Source organism: Ahaetulla prasina, chromosome 1 (assembly GCF_028640845.1).
Source record: "Ahaetulla prasina isolate Xishuangbanna chromosome 1, ASM2864084v1, whole genome shotgun sequence".
Lineage (NCBI taxonomy): Eukaryota > Metazoa > Chordata > Lepidosauria > Squamata > Colubridae > Ahaetulla > Ahaetulla prasina.
The window spans coordinates 45,592,214-45,612,096 of NC_080539.1; the positions used below are offsets into that span (position 1 = coordinate 45,592,214).

Sequence of the window (19,883 nt, forward strand, 5' to 3'; positions counted from 1 at the left end):
TGCATTATATGAATATGTTTAGGGTTCACCAATACAATCTGTTAGAATAGCAGACCAAAATTATGTTTTTTTTACCGTATCCTTGTAGAACACCCTTCAACAAATATGTGTGGGTGGGTGGGTGGATGTGCATGAACATGGTGTATTCCTCCATACTTTTTAAACAAGCCTCAAAAACTGAATATTTCAGTGCACTTTTAAATTAAAAGTTGCCAGCTTATATTATCAATCAGACATTTTGCTATCGCATTTAATTATTAATAAATATTAATTGTTTTAGTCAATAATATTTTGCTCCATATCACTCTATTTTAATTTATAAAGTATGTTGGGGAGACTTCGCCACAAGAGATATCATACACCTACATTAAATAAAAAATACATCCATAAATACTGTACTAAAATTCATTTATTATTTGTTCTACTAAGTTAAGCAATAATCATTGTGATGTCACAATTCCCTTCTGCCAAAATAGCAATTCATCATGTAAGCTCATTCTGCTCCTCACAAGGGCCTGCTTTCTTTCACTTCCTATTTTCTCAATACTGTACAGTACACAAGTTCAAACCAGAGATATACAAAATGACTTTCTACAGGTACACGTAGATATATTTAACAAACATTCAATTGTAGATTACTTTATGTATACATCAGCAGTGGGTTTCAACTTAGTTTGCTACTGGTTTGCTTGTGTTTGCTATGCATGCGCAGAAGCATCCGGACGAGTAGGCAGAGCCTCCTCCATACATTATACTTAAATACAGGCAAGGGGAACTTTTTTAATTTCTTTCTCTTTTTTTATTACAGGGTACCATTACAACTATCATCACATTTCACCATCTAAATAAATATCTGTTAGAATAGCTGGCAAAAAATATAGAATTTGGGGGATATTTAGACCCTCCAGAACCAAGGTTCTTTTATTTCTAGATGGGGTGACACTACCCCAGACAGACTCGGTCTGCAATCTGGGGGTCCTCCTAGACTCACAGCCAGTGGTGGATTAAGGCTCAATGGGGCCCTAAGCACTGACAAATCTTGGTGCCCCCCTCCTTTGTAAAGTACATACTGTACAAACAAAACCAATCTTCATTTTTTTTTCTTTCTCACCTTCTTAGCCTTCCATAAGAACCTCAAAACTTGGCTCTATTGATTGGTTTGGGGGCCCAATGCGGGTGTTCCATGTTGGAGGTGGTTAATGGATTAAGAAAAAAATCCCACCTCCACTCAGCAGGATTCTGGAGTTTTTTACTTATTTAATATTCGTTCATTTTAATATTTAATGTTTTAATATTTTTTACCTTTGTAAGCTACCTTTGTAAGTCGCCTTCATAGTGAAATAGGCAGCATATAAATTTAATAAATAAAAAATAAAAATAAAAAATACTTATTTTAAGTAGTGCCATAAACCTTCTCCAGCAAAAGAGAAACAACAATTTAAACTGAAGTTAAAATGCTAGCCAGGCACATTGAACCCATGAAAAAAAAAGAAGTGGAAAAACAGTCTTAATAAATTAAAACCGATGAAATTTCTTAAATATTTTGATGTTTCAAATTTTCACTTTAAAATCTTAGTAGCATGTTAAAATAGTATGTTAGGTACTAAAGACTTTACTTTTAAGTAAAATCCTTTATCAAACTAGACAAGCTGCTTTTTCAGGTCTTAATACTAAGTATTTTACTTTCCATGTACTTTTATGTTTCACTTTCTATTTCAATAATGGCACTTTAGTTTCCTTAATAGAAGTTGTTTTTGGGAATCTATAATTTTAGCTGTAAGTCCCTATAATTAAACTGATAAGTGACACAACAAATGCTATTACCTTCATTCTAGAACCGTGGATTATCGGACAGAACAGATGATCACATTCTTTAGAGCATGTTAGCAACAGAGAAAATGCTCTCTATGCTAGAATTTCATTTTCTTCCAGGGTTTGAATGTTGGCATTACTTAATTCTTAACCTTTTACCGACTGATTTATATCCCATCACTCCTCTATATCCCATCCCTCGTCTAGGAATCTCCTACTGTACTTGCGACCATAAGTATCTACAGTAACCAAAACATTTTAAAGTTTTGTCTTGAATCTTATCAGGCAAATCCTATTGGCTCTAGCACCCATCAAGCAACGGGAAGCTAGTATTTAAATTAGCCGAATGCAACCTATTGTAACGGAGATCGGTTTTTCAAGCCGCAGTCTTCCTCTCCCTCCCTCTGTGCAAGGGTGGAGTGTTTTGAGCGAAAACTATTGCACATAAAGTACAGCCTCGGCCGCAAAACTTTGCGACTCCGAGTCAGGCCTTCTTAGAATGCGTTCGTACCCGCGATCGGTTTTGGGAAGGAGAGTCGGATGAAACCTAGGTGCTGTCACTGCGTTGCCCCCATTTTCCACCGCAGTATCGCTATGCCAGTATTCCGGTTAGAGGGTGCGGGATTCCAGATAACTCGGGCGTGACTTGCCTGCAGACAATTTAGGTGTGACTTCCAAATGCCGGAGAGCAGAGCTTCCACCGTGCCTTTCTCTTTCGAAACCTGGAGGCTAAATATAAATCGTCGACCCGCCCGGAGAAGGAAAGGACCGAGGGACCCGAGGCAGTTTCGGTGCCGTCGCCGTCCCTTCCCCTGTCAAGGAAAGGCGCCTCTTACCCGCCACATTTAACCGGCCGCCTAAGAACCAGCGGATCCGGCCCTGCGCGAAATCCCACTCGCAATCGGTGTGGTGCGGGGTGTCCCATTGCAGCGTCTCCCGTGCCAGAGCCCCCCAGAAAGGGCCGGGCTCCCGGGCTGCCCGCTCGCACAGCTGCCAGTAGTTTCCCTTCAGGGAGGGAGCTCGCGGTTCACCTCGCCCCCCGCGATCGCTTCTGCCACGGTGGGCAAAAGAGAGGGGTGCCCAGGGAGTCCTTAGGCAGCTGTGCCTCCAGAGTTGCTGCCTTCCTACGGCGTTCCGCAGGTAGCTCAAGGCGGCGATTGCCATGGGCGCTTGGGTCCACCACCAAAGACCGGAGAGGGAAGGAGCCGAGGGCGGGCAAAACGCCGGTTAGCCCGCCGAATGCCGCCGCAGCCGCCTGACCAGTGAAGAGTCTCAGGCGGAACGGCCCGAGCCTCAGGGAGGCGCCAGGCTGCTGTGCCAAGGGGGGGCCCTTCCGCGCCGCCCCTGCTCCGCATTACGCCTTTTCCTCCCCTTCTCTCCTCCCCTGGTGTCCGCCCGCGTTTGGAGGAGTTCCTCGCAGAAATCTCCAGCTTTGACAACGAGGAAGAAACTTTAAAGAAGCTGACCAAACGTTGGTGCCGCTGAGGTTCAGGGCAGCGTGAAGCTTCCTAACCCCGTAAGAGGACGATCCCCATCCCTCCCAGATAACTTGGAAAGGCCAGTTAGTGTGACGCGAGGCTAACGTATCCATTGAGGAAGTCTAAGAGTACTAAGTGGTGCCAAGCGCGCACACATAGTTGAAGTTTATAGAGGACATACAGTAAGAGCCACGCGGTGGGAATCGTGGGTTGAGGCAGCTACCTCGGAAAAGCCCCCTTCCTGTTACCCAGAATATTAGAAAATTACTGTGAACAATTTTCTACTTTAACTAGCTAAAATATAACTAATTAAAAAAAAAACGCTGGCAAAAACGTGATCGAAAGGTTATGGGGGGGAGAGAGAACCTTGAAGATACAAGAATTTACATTATCTAAATCCATCTATATATCCAAAGAACACAGAACTTCCTAGAATAATGAAACAATGCTGAGGGTAATTAGCACAATTGCAAAGGAAATGATATTTAGTTACCCCCTTTTATGTACATAAGGGAGGTGGTGGCTAAGACCCTGAGCTTGATGGAAAGGTTGGCAGTTCAGTGGTTTGAATCCCTTATACTGCATAATGGGGTGAGCTGGGACATTACTTGTCCCAGCTTCTGCCAACCTAGCAGTTCAAAAGCAAGTAAAAAATGCAAGTAGAAAAATAGGGACCATCTTTGGTGGAAAGGTAATAGCGTTCCATGCACCTTTGCCGTTTAGTCATGCTGGCCACATGACCACGGAGACGTCTTCGGACAGCACTGGCTCTTCGGCTTTGAAACGAGGGGAACCTTTACCTTTACCTTATAGACATAAAGGCAGAATAAAATAGAAAGTAGGACACCAGGTGATTCTTCTACTCATGAAGGAAACAGTCTGATGAATCCAGATAAAGTATCCAATTTCCCCTTCTCATCAGTGAAGTACCCCAAACTGTGTTTCAAAATGGATTGTATACAGTGAATACTGTTATTCACTATTTTCAGTCTGAGGAAGCTATCCCTGGGCAGTGACTTTACAAGGCATATGCCATCATATCATCAGTTACACCAGCATCCCCCCCCCATCTTTTGGGCACCAGGGACTGGTTCCACAGAGAGTGGTTTTTCAACAGACCAGAGGGGGCGTGGTTTCATGTGTGCCTGCATCCCACGGATGGGGCTTCACTTGTTTGCATGGACAGGTTTCTGACATGCAATGGACTGGTACCAGTCCACGGATCGGGGGTCGGGGACTTCTGAGTTAGACAATACTTCTATTTTCCCCTTTTCTTGCATGTCTCTCCCCTAGTGTAAATTAATATCCGTGTATTTCAAATTGGGTCTGTACTACTTTATGTTTACAATTCTAATCACCTGGTGTGATTCTCACATACTTTGGTTCAGTTGGTTGTTCCACATGTACTTGTTCCACAGAACAGTACAGATAGTCTTTACTGACTGACTGCTTCATTCAGTGACTGTTTGAAATTAGAACAACACTAAGAAGTGGATTTATTTTATTTATTTATTTATTTATTTAATTAAACTTTTATACCGCCCTTCTCCCGAAGGACTCAGGGCGGTGTACAGCCTTCATTTAAAACAATTAATATACATATTAAAATAACAATTAAAAAGCTTATTCAATAAAAGGCCGAAATTAAAACCGTCCAATTGACCATATAAAATACCCAGTAAAATTACAATTAAAAATTTAAAATTTAGAATTTAAAAATCAGGCCAGTCCCGCTTGGATAAATAAATAAGTTTTCAGTTCCCGGCGAAAGGTCCGAAGGTCAGGCAATTGGCGTAAACCAGGGGGAAGTTCGTTCCAGAGGGTAGGTGCTCCCACAGAGAAGGACCTTCCCCTGGGCCGCCAGCCGACACTGCTTGGCGGACAGCACCCTGAGAAGACCCTCTCTGTGAGAGCGTACGGGTCGGTGGGAGGCATGTGGAAACAGCAGGCGGTCCCGTAAGTACCCGGGCCCTAAGCCTTGGAGCGCTTTGAAGGTGGTAACCAAAACCTTGAAGCGTACCCGGAAGACCACAGGTAGCCAGTGCAGGCTGTGCAGGAGTGGTGTTACCCGGGAGCAACGTGGTGCTCCCTCAATCACCCGCGCAGCTGCATTCTGGACTAACTGAAGTCTCCGGGTGCACCTCAGGGGTAGCCCCATGTAGAGAGCATTGCAATAATCCAGGCGGGAAATGATGAGAGCATGAGTGACCGTGCATAAGTCATCCCGGTCCAGAAAGGGGCGCAACTGGCGCACCAGGCGAACCTGGTAAAAAGCTCTTCTGGAGACGGCCGTCAAGTGATCTTCAAATGACAGCCGTCCATCCAGGAGAACGCCCAAGTTGCGCACCCTTTCCGTTGGGGCCAGTGACTCGCCACCAACAGTCAGCCGCGGTTGCAGCTGACTGTACCGGGATGCCGGCATCCACAGCCACTCCGTCTTGGATGGATTGAGTCTGAGTCTGTTTCTCCCCATCCAGACCCGTACGGCCTCCAAACAACGGGACAGCACTTTGACAGCTTCGCTGGGGTGGCCTGGGGTGGAGAAGTACAGCTGGGTATCATCAGCGTACAGATGATAACTCACCCCAAAGCCACTGATGACCTCGCCCAATGGCTTCATGTAGATGTTGAACAGGAGAGGCGAGAGAATCGACCCCTGCGGCACCCCACAAGTGAGGCGCCTCGCGGCCGATCTCTGCCCCCCTGTCAACACCGTCTGCGACCGGTCGGAGAGGTAGGAGGAGAACCACCGATAGACAGTGCCTCCCACTCCCAACCCCTCCAACCGGCGCAGCAGGATACCATGGTCGATGGTATCAAAAGCCGATGAGAGATCCAACAGGACCAGGGCAGAGGAGCAACCCCTATCCCTGGCCCTCCAGAGGTCATCCACCAACGCGACCAAAGCTGTCTCCGTGCTATACCCGGGCCGGAAGCCGGACTGGAACGGGTCTAGATAGACAGCTTCCTCCAGGTACTGAGGGAACTGCCGTGCCAATTTATAACCAGTACTCAAACTTGCAGCCATCGTAGCATCCCTATGGTAATGTGATCACGATTTAGGCACTTCAAAATGGGGCACATTTATGATGGTTGTAGCATCCCATGGTCATCTAATAGCTATTTGCGATCTTGACAGACAGTTTCCAACAAGCAAAGGCAATAGCAATAGCAGTAGCACTAAGACGTATATATCACTCCACAGTGCTTTACAGCCCTCTCTGTACAGTTTACAAAGTCAGCATATTGCCAACAATCTGGATCCTTCTTTTACTGACTTCAGAAGGATGGAAGACTGAGTCAACCTTGAGACCATCAGGATCAAATTCCAGACTATGGGCAGAATTAGCTTGTAATACTGCATTGTAACCAGAGGTGGGTTTCAGTAGGTTCTGACTAGTTCTGGAGAACCGGTAGCGGAAATTTTGAATAATTCGGAGAACCAGTAGTAAAAATTCTGACTTGTCCAGCCCCCATCTATTCTCTGCCTCCCAAGTCCCAGCTTTATTTTATTTTATTTTATTTATTTTGTCACAACAATATATATGTGTCATACAAAAAAAATTATATAGTATATAAACATATATATGAGTAAATATTCGGAGGTATAAGCATATTTATATATAGGAAGAAGAAAAGAAAAACAATAGGACAGGAACGGTAGGCATGTTTGTGCGCTTATGCATGCCCCTTATGGTCCTCTTAGGAATGGGGTGAGGTCAATAGTAGAAAGTTTTTGGTTAAAGTTTTTAGGATTATGGGAAGAGACCACAGAGTCAGGTAAAGTGTTCCAAGCACTTATGATTCTGTTACAGAAGTCATATTTTCTGCAATCTAGATTAAAGTGGTTAACATTAAGTTTAAATCTATTGGTTGCTCTTGTATTATTGCAATTAAAGCTGAAGTAGTCTTTAACAGGAAGTGTTAAGTTCGGGAAGTAACGAGGCTGGAGACCAGGGTAGTGACAACAGCTCTTTAATATAGGGTGAACCCAGCAACAAGACTGGGGAAAAACCTCTCCTTATATACAGTTCAACCGGCGGCTTCAACCAATCAGCAACGTGCTTGTTTCCCGCCCAAAATATTTAAAGATACATAACACTCCTCCCCTCCCAGAAAACACTTTATCAACATCTACATATTATTTACATGTTATTTTTCGACGTAGTCACGTAAATAACTTGGGCGTCTCCTGACTCTTTCGGACCTGCGCAGTTCAGTCTTTGGGAGTGGGTTGAGCTGGTCGGAGGGGCTGTCTGCTCCTCCCAGCTCTTTCCCTAGGCCCTCCGGCCCTGGATTACTTGCAGAGTCGTCCCTGCTGTTCTCTACGGGAGCCTGGTGGCGTCGCTGGACCTCCGGGGACTCAGCTAAGTCTTGCGCCTCTCCCGGGTTTAAATCAGCTGTGGGGTCAAATAATGTGTGGTCAGGGTCTGTTTCATTGAGCTCGGATTGTTCGGCTATTCTTTTTCTGATTTGATCTATGTGGCGCCTCCATACTCGGTTGTCTTTTAACTCAACCAAGTATGACTTTGGACCGGTTGCTTTTACGATTTGCCCTGCTAGCCAACTTGGGCCGTCCCCATAGTTGCGGGCCCACACTCGGTCGCCTATGTCCATTCCTCTAGTTTTTTCTAGTTCCCCCTTGTAACCCTCTGGTGTGTAGTGGGGATTTAAACGGTCGAGTGGGCACCGGAGCTTCCGTCCCATCAATAATTCGGCTGGGCTTCTGCCTGTTGCAGTGCTGGGGGTTCTATGCTGGACGGCCAGAAAGAAATCTATCTTTGTTTGCCAGTCGCCTGGCTTGAGTCTTGACAATGCCTCTTTAGCGCCCGGACGGAACGCCTGCAAGGCCATTCGACGCAGGGTGGAACGGCGCAGAGAGGGCATGTCGGATGCCCTCATCTGCCAAGTATTCCTCAAACTGGGTTGCCGTGAATTGCGGGCCGTTGTCGGATACTAGCGTGTCGGGCAACCCGTGGGTTGCAAACAGGTGCCGCAGGGCTGCGATTACCGCCTCGGCTGTCATGGATCTCATGAGAATGATTTCCAACCATTTAGAGAACGCGTCGACTACCACTAGGAAAGTTTGGCCGTGGAAGGGGCCGGCAAAATCGATGTGGATTCTTGACCAGGGCCCTTGGGGTTTTTCCCATTCCCTAACCGGGGCCGTTGGGGGTAGTGGCCTGGATTCCTGGCAGGCCCGGCATTTCCCTACCCTCTCAGCAATTTCTGAGTCCATTAATGGCCACCAAACATAGCTTCTCGCTAGCCCCTTCATCCTTACGATCCCTGGGTGACCCTCGTGGAGAAGGTCCAATACCTTTTCCCTCAATTTCTCCGGGATCACCACTCGATCGCCCCATAGCAGGCACCCCCCTTGAGCCGAGAGTTCCTCCCGCTTCTTCACAAATTCCTTAAAACGCTCGCCCGGCGCAGCGGGCCACCCTCTTTGCACCCAACCAAGTACAGTTCTTAAGGTAACGTCCCGGTAAGACGCCCTAGCCACCTCCTTAGATGTGACTGGGCCAGAGTCCAGAGAGTCAATCAATAGTACAGGTGCCCCGGAGTGGGGTCTCGATCGCCCTGGCAGTGGGCATCTGCTTAATGCGTCCGCATGCCCCAGGTCTTTTCCTGGTCGATGCTGCAGCTTGTAGGAGTAAGCAGCCAAAAGATAGTCCATCTGGTCAATCGGGTGAAAGTGCCACAGGCGTTGGTGATCGCCAGCCAGTATCCTAACAGTGGTCTATGGTCTGTAACAATTTCAAAGTCTCTGCCAAACACGTATTCGTGAAACTTCTTTACCCCTGACACTATAGCTAGGGCTTCTTTATCCAACTGGCTATAGTTCCTCTCTGTTGAGGACATTGTTCTGGAATAGAATGCTATTGGGGCTTCTGTGCCATTTGGAGCCTGTGGCTGAGCACAGCCCCACTCCGTAAGGGGAAGCGTCACATACTAGAACCAATGGCAATGAGCTATGATACTGAATTAGCAAGCTATCGCCGAGAGTAGGTTTTTACTGCTTGAAAGCCCTAGCTTCCGACTTTCCCCAAGACCAAACAGTATTCTTTCCCAGCAACTTATGTAGCGGCTCGGCAACGGTTGCCTTGTTTTTAAAAGACCGCGTAAAGTTCACTAGACCCAGGAATGCCTGTAGCTCTGTTTTGTTTTTGGGCGCTGGAGCCTTTCTTATTGCCTTGACCTTGCTCTCAGTGGGTGAATTCTCTTGTCTATTCTGTAGCCCAAGAATTCTACGGATTCTACCCCTATTTGGCATTTGTTCACTTTAACCTTTAGACCGCTGACCGGAAAATGCCCAGAACTTTTCTCAGACGCTCCCCAATTCCTCTAAATTTTCTGCTGATACCAATACATCATCAAAATAGGGAACTACCCTGGGAGCCCTTGCAGAAGTCGCTCCATTAAGTTTTGAAATAGACCTGGTGCCACACTCACCCCAAACTGCAACCGGGTGCACTTGAAAGCCCCCTGTGAGTCACAATCGTTTGGGCTTCGCTGTGGCTGCGTCTACGGGTAGTTGTTGATAGGCTTGTGCCAAATCTAATTTAGCAAAACTTGCCCTTGTCCCAACGAGTGCAGCAAGTGTTGCACCACGGAACTGGGTAAGCGCTTTTTGTAAGGCTTTGTTTAACGTCGCCTTGTAATCAGCGCAGATTCTAACTGACCCATCTGGTTTTACTGGGGTGACGATTGGCGTCTCCCATTTGGCATGGTCGACTGGTACCAGTATCCCTTGCCTTATTAACTTGTCTATCTCCTTGTCAATCTTGGGTTTAAGGGCAAAGGTACCTCCTTGCTTTTATCCGGATAGGGGCTACCTGGGGTCTAAGTTGAAGGAAATAGGGGTCCCCTTGTACTTGCCCAGGCAGTCCTTGAACACATCTTGAATTCACTCATGAGTGTGTCTTTAGGTTACAGTCACTTCTGTAGATGCCAGTCACTCCCATGCCCAATGCACGGAACCAGTCTAGTCCCAACAAACTTGGCAGGGTCCCTTCGACGATCGTGAGGGGGAGGGTCTTCTTGTGTGGTCCGTACTCGACTCGGACAGAGGTGGTCCCTCGAACAGGGATGCGATTCCCTTGGTAGTCGTGGACTCGTAGCCGTTGTGTTTGCAGGTGGCGTTTCGCGACTGATGGGAAAGCTTCGCAAAGTGTCCCAGGACATGATTGTGATCGCTGACCCGGTGTCCACTTCTAGTCGGCACGGCACTCCTTCTATTTTGGGTTTGGTGAAGATTTTCTTCTCCACCCGGGTTGTGGCGCGGCCGATTATCACTGTCGTTTGATTCGAGTTCGCGCCCTTTTTGTTTGAGCCAATCACGGGTCGCCTTGCCGATCCCGCGCTCTGATTAGCTGATTTGAATTTTCGGCGGGAAGGTTGGGGAGCTCGACAGACTTGAGCCAGGTGCCCCTTCTTCTCGCACCGCCGACATGTAGCGTCCTTGAACTTGCATTGTTGGTGCTGGTGTTGACCTCCGCAACTTCCGCATTCGTCCCGGTCTTCTTTGCCACGTTTCTCGGTTCGACAAACCCCTTCCTCATCATCCTCACCGTCTGATTCGGTCTGGATCTCTTCGTGGTGTACTGGGATTGGTTTTGTGCTTGCCTTCGGCGTGAGCGGCTTTTGCAGGGTTTCCGCCGCTTGGGTGGACATCTCATGAGCTCTGGCTTTGTCCAGAGCGTTTGCCAGCGTTAGGTTGCTTTTTGATAGCAGCCGCCTCCGGAAACGAATGTCTCTGACCCCACGGATGAGTTGCTCTAGCAGCGCCTCGTCCAGGTCTCGGTACCCACAGTCCTTGGAGGCTTTCCGCAGGGCGGCCATGTAGTCGCTGATGGATTCGCCCTCCAGCTGTCTGCGCTCTCCAAATTCAAAACGCCGCACGTATTTGGACGGCGTTGGCGCGAAGTGGTTTTTTAGCAGGGTTTGCAGAGTTTGCCACGATACCGATTGTACCGGCGTTGGCTCTGCCAGGGCTTCGCGATGTCGATGACCTCGGACCGCAGTGGCTCAAGAAATATGCCCTTTGCGGTTGTCTGGAACTCCTTGCAGTTCGTTTGCTTCTAGGAAGCTCAAACGGGTCATGTCGTTCCCCATTTCTCTCTGGCTGGGTCAAACGGCGGGCGGAGTGTAACTGGCCATCTCCGCTTTCTGCCCTGGGTTTGCTGGGTTCGGTTCTTCCGTGCTTCAGCTCGGTTCTGGTGCTCCTTAGCCTCGAGATCCCACCTTCGTCGCCAGTGTTAAGTTCGGGAAGTAACGAGGCTGGAGACCAGGGTAGTGACAACAGCTCTTTAATATAGGGTGAACCCAGCAACAAGACTGGGGAAAAACCTCTCCTTATATACAGTTCAACCAGCGGCTTCAACCAATCAGCAACGTGCTTGTTTCCCGCCCAAAATATTTAAAGATACATAACAGGAAGGACATTACAATAGATGATTCTATGAGTTAAACTTAGGTCTTGTCGAAGGCGACAGAGTTCCAAGTTTTCTAAGCCTAGGATTTCAAGTCTGGTGGGATAAGGTATTTTGTTGTTTTCAGAGGAATGGAGAACTCTTCTTATAAAATATTTCTGGACACGTTCAATTGTATTGATGTCAGAGTTGTGGTGCGGGTTCCAAACAGGCGAGCTGTATTCTAGAATTGGTCTAGCAAATGTTTTATATGCTCTGGTTAGTAGTGTAGTGTTTTTGGAGAAGAAGCTACGCAAGATTAGGTTTACAACTTTTAAGGCCTTTTTTGCGATGTACTTACAGTGGGCTTTGGCACTTAGATCATTTGATATGAAAACTCCAAGATCTTTAACAGGGTGGGGGTCATCAATAAGGTAATGTCCATCAAGCTTGTACTTAGTGTTTAGGTTCTTTTTTCCAATATGTAAGACTGAGCATTTGCTGGTTGAGATTTGGAGTTCCCAAGTTTTAAACCATTCAGATAAAAAGTCAAGGTCTTTTTGGAGGATAGCTGTATTGTTGGTGGTATTAAATAGTTCAACATCATCAGCAAAGAGAACACAATAACTTGAGATGAGGTCACAGAGATCATTTATGTATAGTATGAAGAGTGTTGGTCCAAGAACACTACCTTGGGGAACGCCACTTTTGACAGGAACAGGATTTGATATAGCGTTGCCAATTTTGACCACTTGTTGTCTGTTTGACAGGAAGGCATTTATCCAATTGTGAAGAGGTCCCGAAATGCCGTAGGATTTTAGTTTGAAGAGTAGTTTATCATGTACTATTGAATCAAAAGCTTTGCAGAAGTCTATGTAGATTGCATCTATTGTTTTTCCTTGATCAAGGTTGGTAGTCCATATGTTTTTGCAGTGGAGTAGTTGTAGGTTACAAGACAATTTTTTTCTGAAACCAAATTGTTTATTAGAGAGAAGGTTGTTTGTTTCGAGATGGAGTGTAATGGATTGGTTTATGATGGATTCCATTACTTTGCATGAGATACAACATAGAGAGATAGGTCTGTAATTTTCAACAAGGCTTGGATCTCCTTTTTTGAAGATAGGGATGACTGTGGCTAGAGACCAGAGTTTTGGAAGGGAACTGGTTTTGAAGGCTTTATTGAAGATTATGCTTAGGGGTTCAGCTATATTAATTGAAAGTTTTTTTAAAAAGTATGCACATAGTCCATCTGGTCTTATTACTTATTACTTGAGATATGGTCACAAAGATCATTAATGTATCGTTTGAAGAGTGTTGGTCCAAGGACGCTGCCTTGAGGAACGCCACTCTTGACAGGAACAGGATTAGATAGAGCATTGCCAATTTTGACCATTTGTTGTCTGTTAGACAGAAAAGCAGATATCCATTTGTGGAGGGGTCCTGAAATGCCATAGGATTTTAGTTTTAGGAGAAGTTTATTGTCTACTACTGAGTCAAAAGCTTTGCAGAAGTCTATGTAGATTGCATCTATTGTTTTGCCTTGATCAAGATTTGTAGTCATCGGGAAGTAATGTGGATTTTGCACTAACCTTCCCCTGGATTGGGGAGGGAATGGAGATTTTGTAGTATCCTTCCTCTGGAGTGGGGTGGGAATGGAGATTTTACAATATCCTTCCCCTACCCACCAAGCCATGCCCAGCAAGCCATGCCATGCCACCCCCACCAAGCCACACCCACAGAACCGGTAGTAAAAATATTTGAAACCCACCACTGATTCTAACCACTGCACCACCAATGGTTAGATGTCAGTGGGGAGGCTGTCAGGAAGCTGTCACATGTTACTGTACTTAGCAACCTGCAATGATTCACTTTACGAGTGCAATGGAATTAATGTCCTAAATCCAATGTGATCATGTCATATTTACATACTGTATGCTAACATTAACAACCATGTTGCTTAGCAACAGTTGCTGGTCCCAATTGTGGTCAGTAAGTAAAGATCACCTGTATTCCGCCTTTGTAAATGACAGGATTACAGAGCTTTGTTTCTTGTTGCAGTAGGCAAAGGGTATGTTCCCATTAAAGAATATATATCCAATGATAGATTTCCTGTCAGATTTATCTCTAGCCCAATCAGAATCTGTACATCCAATGCATTTTGCTTATTAGTGATTATAGGTTATTTTAAATTAAAGTCCATAGTCGCTTTTAAGTATGCTTAAACTTTTTACTGCTGTCCAGTCTGTCATTTCTGGCTAACAGTCCTATTTCATTGAAGCTTGATGCTTGCATATTTAATACTGGTCCAAAAATATCGTAATCCTCACCATATTTTTAATGCGGACCTTTGCTATAACCTAGCTTTATGAAATTCCATAGAATGCGTTTTTGAACATTCTGCTTTGTTTTGAAAAACACTTTCAGGTTCTCCCCCCACCCACCCTGGCCTCTTCAGTAATTTCACTAAAATCCATGTTTTTTTATGTAAGAATTCAATTTCTTCCTATGCAGTTTCTATCCACTTCTGTGCCTTAGTAGTTACTAGTCTTTGTGCTTATTTCCATGAATTAGAATCAGGCACATCCTATAATATACTAGTGTAAACCAGCCTATTATATATATTAGGCACATCTTTGAGATATTCTTAATTCTGATTCTCTGCATTAGCAGACTTCTGAATCTGATGTTATTTCTCCCTTCACAGGGATCTGGGATTGTCAGAAATTGTTGTTTAATCATTTCTCAAGCCCATTTTCTGTAATCTGCAATGTCATTGTTGTTGTAAAACTAGGCCAGTTTGCACTAGTATGTAAATATTGCAGCTTATTTTGCGTTATCCTTTCTTCTCATAAAAATGAGCAGCACTGTATATGTTTACTTTTCCAATTTTTAAGTCCAAAATCTTATAGCCTTTTGTTCTTATTTAATAACTCAGCGTTCTTCCTACTTGAGATCAACAGTTTAGTTTTTCCTTCTTTTTCTTTAGGGATATATATATATATGCATAAGTTTTGCATCCAAATAATTTTTCAATTTTCTCCCATTTCATAACTTAAATGGGACTTTATCACCTTTTTGTTTATAAACAGCCTTGCAGATAAGTAGCTGTGTTGCTTCTCCTCAAAGGTTGTCTGGCAGTCTTGCATCAAGCAAGCGGTATCTCATCATAATTAGCAAGCTTTGATTTACTTATTTTTTTGCAGCCCCATTTTGCTCAGGGCTCAAACTTATTTTTTTATGTTTTATATCTTTATTGTTCTACTATTTTTCAAATTCCTGGTTGCAATATTCTTCCCTGTTATCAGACTATAATTAATATTTTTTTGTTCAACTTATTTTCTACATGACACACAACAGTCTGAATTTCTCAAATACGTCACTCTTACTGATTAAGAAATAAGTGCCAATATACTTTGAATGACAGTCTATGAATGTTATAAAGTAGTTTTTCCTGTCCTTTGTTTTTTGTGTCAAGGGACACAAATATTTTCACCACAAATGTGAAAATACCTGGCTAAATTCTTCGAATTCTAGTACAGAAACATTATTTTTTTCAGTTTTTGCCTTTAAATAACACCATATTTTAATTCTCTTTGTTTCTTGCAAGGTTTAACATTAAATCCATTTATTAAGTCTTTGTCTTTTATTTTCTTAATTACAGAGTAATCTCTGTGACCAAATCTTGGATATGGAGGAACCATCTCCCACTCAAACCTACCAAGACTGAATGGCTGTGGTGATTGGGCCAGTCAGATCTCAGGATATTCCATCTTTGACCTTGGATGCCGTAGCTTTAAAACTCTTCAAGGTAGATAGACAGTCTTTAGATCTTCCTGGACTTACAATTCTTGCTAAAAGAGCAGTTTTCAGGTATGGCCATGAAGGCCTTTGCATAAGTCCATCTGATGCACTAATTGCACTCTTTCCAATTCAGGGGATGCTTCAGAAAGTCATCATGCCTTATCGTCTTGTAGCTTGATTACTGTACACAGTTTACATGGGTGTGCCCTTGAAGACCTTCTGGAAGCTTCATGTGGTCCTGAATGCAGCAATGTGAACAGCAGTGGACATAACTTGTATGCCCATGTGACACTTCTGTTCCAAGAGCTGTACTGGTTGCTGGTTCATCATATTTGCCATCTTTTATCTTTATACTTATACGATTTGTTTTATTGATTTTAGTGCAATATTTTTGTTGTGAGCCATCCATTCAACTATAGTTGGTCACACACTGCTAGATTGGATCTGGCATTTTTGTTCTCTTACCGAGTCTTTCCTAAGGACCTGGAATTGTCAGAAGGTGTTGTTTAATAATATTTAGGATATTGCTGCAGGATATGAACTGTTCCAAGTAAAGCTGCCTTTTGCAATTGACTGATGATGATTTTGTCAATGCCAATGATGTTCAAATAGTGTTCCAAAAGTTTTGGAATTGCACTCAAGATGACTATTACAATTGGTATTATTTTTGCTTCGTTTTGCCATAGTTGTTCTACTTCTATTTGCAGATCTTTATATTTTGTTGTTTTCTCCAATTCTTTCTCTTCTATTTTGTTGTCTCTAGGTATTGCAATGTTTACTATCCAATTAACAATTGGATAGTAATTGTTAATTGTTAATCTTGTGTATTGTGTGGCAGACGCTTGTCCTCTTCTCAACTCTGGCTTTGTATGCATTTTTCTTAAGATGTGGTCTTATACAGCCAGAATTGGCCTTTCTTTCTGTTTCTTTCTTCAGCTTTCCTGTTCTTAGTCATTGCCAGGTCTTGTTGTTATCTGCTTGGCCTGCTTTTTTTTTTTTTAATGTACTGGCCATGTTATCTTTTGTCTTACCAAGTCGCATTTTGTCTTTCTTGGAAGCCTATTGAGTCTCTCCAGTACTCAGTAAGCTTTCATGGCGCACTAACTTCAGTGCATTTTTTTCACAGTCCTTGCGATAGTCTTCCAATGCCCTTTTTCCTTTTTCAATTGTCTGGTGTACTTACAACCTTCCACACCCTCCTATTTTCCTTGGTAATTATTGTCTGTCAACATTGCTGCATATATAAAGGGTATGATTCATCGTCATTGTTTTTCTGAACTTCCTATCCAAGGTTTTTCATTCTCTTTGAATCCACTCCACTGTTGCTCAGATGGAAATTTTGTCAATGGAAATATTTTCTAAATGCCATTTAAGATTTTTTAGTATGACACCCAGGGTTGCTATTGTAGCACATTTCTCTAGGTCAAATTCCATTGCTATATTTGTGCTAAACTTCTTACGATGTTTGTCAGTCAAGTTTTGTTTTCTTAAATCATTGAAATTGCAATCATATTATTATTACAGGGCCTAGCTTCTTAAATTTGGGTCAGAAATGCATTAATTATCACAAAATGGGTAATAAATGATTTTGTCTACCAAGAAAAATAAGTGGTTTACATCGGGAGACAATTGAAATTTTCAAATCTCTCTGAAAGTATCCCATAAATACTATCATCTTCTTCCATTAGCAATAAAAATGAAAACTAGTAGCAGTCAAAAATAACTGGATAGTGCCCTCGTCTGTTCATTACATGTCTAACATATTTTAGTATGTCATTTATTTTAATACAGTTCTTTATATATTTTATGAAACAAATCTCAAGGCATTTTTGTGATGTTCCTGTATGTATTTATTATGAACTTTTAGGAAACCAACTGATTTACTTATAAGTATTTAAAATGTTTTCAGTAATAAGTAGTTATTACAGATTTTTGAATCCATGGACATCAGTTCATATGTCTGGACTTCGTTGCCCGCAGAAGCAGCATTCAGCAAGAATATGAATATTGCTATGCTGTACACTCTACTGATTTGAATAGACAAGCATCTGTGTTTCACAAGAAAGACTATATAATTAATAAAATAAAATAAACCTTGAGTACAACTGGTGGAACTCTCAGGGTGAATCAGATCAAGCATGAATGAAAGCCCATTAAAGCATTATTCCCTAATGGAGGAGTTAACAAAGAAGGCTTGGCTTTCTGTCTCCATTGTGTTGGTATCGAGTATGTTTTTTTTCACACTGTGAGGAACCTCCTCTTCATATGGCACCTGCTGTGTGACAGGAAACGTGGGACAGAGCAGTCAGAAGCTCATTCTGAGCACTTGCCACTCCTTATGAATAAGTAAATTGGATCTGTCTTACTTCATATTCTAAAATTGGGGAAAAGACACATTGAGATAATTGAAATGACCATTTTGGTGCTTTGAATTATTTTTAGCTTGGGAATCCTCAAATGAAGCCACCTCCCCTTTACTCACTTTTTGCTCTTTCTAGTTAAATCCCTACCCTGATGAAGGGAATTCACATTTCCTTGAAGGAGCAATTATATTCTTATCTGTTAAAACCATTGTTAAATAAGTCAGCTGGTCCCAAATATACAATTTAACTTTAAGGAGATCAAGAAAGAAATAGTAACTCCAGGAACAGCTGCTAGAGGATATCAATTAACTGCATCCATTTTAATCAACTCTTTAGGCCGGTCATTCGATTGATTAATTCATTATTATTATTAGTGGATGACTTAAACCGCTGGAGCAGAGACCATCTCCAGCATCATTAAACCACTGAGCCACTGCGCCTCTTCATTAATTGATTGTTTGATTATTGTAATTGTTTCATCTTTAGATCATGGTAATCATACCTATCAGCTATTTACACTAATAAAATATTCATGGGCCAATAGTATACTAAAAATATGAAACTGAGTCTTCTCTGAGTCTTCTCAGGCACATAAAGATAGCAACTTCTACATACCATTCAAAAGAGACAATCAAAAAGCCAAAGAAAAAGAAAACGACCAAAACACCTCCTTACTAACAATATTCAGGTGAACAGGAATTAACATCAAGATTAACATAAGACAACAAGAACATCAGACATCAAGAAGTTAAACAATACCCCAATTAAGGAACTACTAAAACAAGCAAGCTAACAATAAATAACAGACTAATCCAGGTACATCAAGACCAGTCCTACAAATATTGAGAGGGCAAAGCAAGCCATTTGTATATAATATGAGAGCAAACCCTGCTCCCTTCTACCAGTAGCAGTGATGATGTTACCTAGTTTGGTAATGAAATATCTGCAAGAAAACAACCTCAGAAAGCGCCAAGCACCCTACACAAGTCTTATTTAGTTACCTTGGTGGATAACTTATGGCAAGAATTGAATTGAAGGGGTGTAGCCATATATGCTTTCTTAGACCACTTGATAGTGTTTAATTCATAGGTTCCAAACCTGCTGGATCAATTGTGGAACTCCTAACTGGCTAAGTATAGATTTTGAAAATATTGTTCAGGAGTAATGCTGCCCGTCCTGCTGGGTCATGTCCAGAAGGTGGTGCTGGGGTACTAGTGTTCTGCAGTGAATTCTTTGGCTGTAATAAGACATAGAATGCTATCTATCCTTCTGTTTTTTAGTACCTTTGGGTGTCCAGTCTAAGTCTGCTGCTGAAATCTTCCAGTTGTACAGCAAGAACAACATAGAATAATAAGTGAACTATCCAGGACAAAAAGACCAGATGACCATATAAACAAATCAAGCAAAATACAGGAATCAAGATAAAACTATTTGTAGCCCAGGGTTGAACTGTGGAGTTCTTGGTGCTCTCTGAACTTGATGGTTTTCTTGCAAATGTTTCATTACCAAACTAGGTAAGATCATCAGTGCTAGTGATGATGTTACTTAGTTTGATAAGAAAAAGCCTGCAAGAAAACCACTAAGCTCAGAGAGCACCAAGGACCCCAAAGATTGTTGACCTGACATTTGGTCAAAATATGAACACTAGATAGTTTTGTATCTTTTGGGTGTCATCCAGAGGTTATCTTATTTATTTATTTATTTATTTATTTATTTATTTATTTATTTATTTATTTATTTATTTATTTATTTATTTATTTGTCACAACAGTATATATAAGCATAAGCAGCCAAGAAGCACCCAGACAGCATTTTTAAAAGTTGTAGTTAAGTATAGGGGTGTTGCTGAGTGTAGGATAGCAGGTTGAGTTACCCTCAAATGCAGCAATTAAAACTGCTGCAAAAGCCAACATTTGCAGCCAAAGCAGGGGTGAAATGCTCCTGGTTTGGACTGGATTGCCTGATCCGGTAGCGATGGCGGCGGGTGATTCGGAGAACTGGTAGCAAAAATCCCTG

At 42.9% G+C, this 19,883-nt stretch overlaps 1 protein-coding gene and 1 long non-coding RNA gene across 3 annotated transcripts in view; one reads left to right on the plus strand and one right to left on the minus strand.

Annotated features, from left to right (window-relative positions):
• The window catches only part of ACSS1 (acyl-CoA synthetase short chain family member 1), a 51,263-nt gene extending 48,124 nt beyond the window's left edge, over positions 1 to 3,139 (minus strand). The window contains exon 1 of one of the 2 annotated variants that reach the window (XM_058165015.1): positions 2,649 to 3,139. In XM_058165015.1, coding sequence (XP_058020998.1) covers positions 2,649 to 2,976 — 328 coding nt within the window. In that variant the 5' untranslated portion in view covers positions 2,977 to 3,139. Of the gene's footprint in view, positions 1 to 2,323 lie in introns of both variants that reach the window. The other variant, XM_058165018.1, reaches the window with a different exon arrangement.
• A 63-nt stretch (positions 3,140 to 3,202) lies between these two features.
• LOC131189135 (uncharacterized) lies at positions 3,203 to 18,550 on the plus strand. The gene is made up of 3 exons (XR_009152926.1): positions 3,203 to 3,328; positions 15,366 to 15,512; positions 15,639 to 18,550. It is a non-coding gene; the product is annotated as an uncharacterized LOC131189135 (long non-coding RNA).
• The last annotated feature ends 1,333 nt before the right edge of the window (positions 18,551 to 19,883 follow it).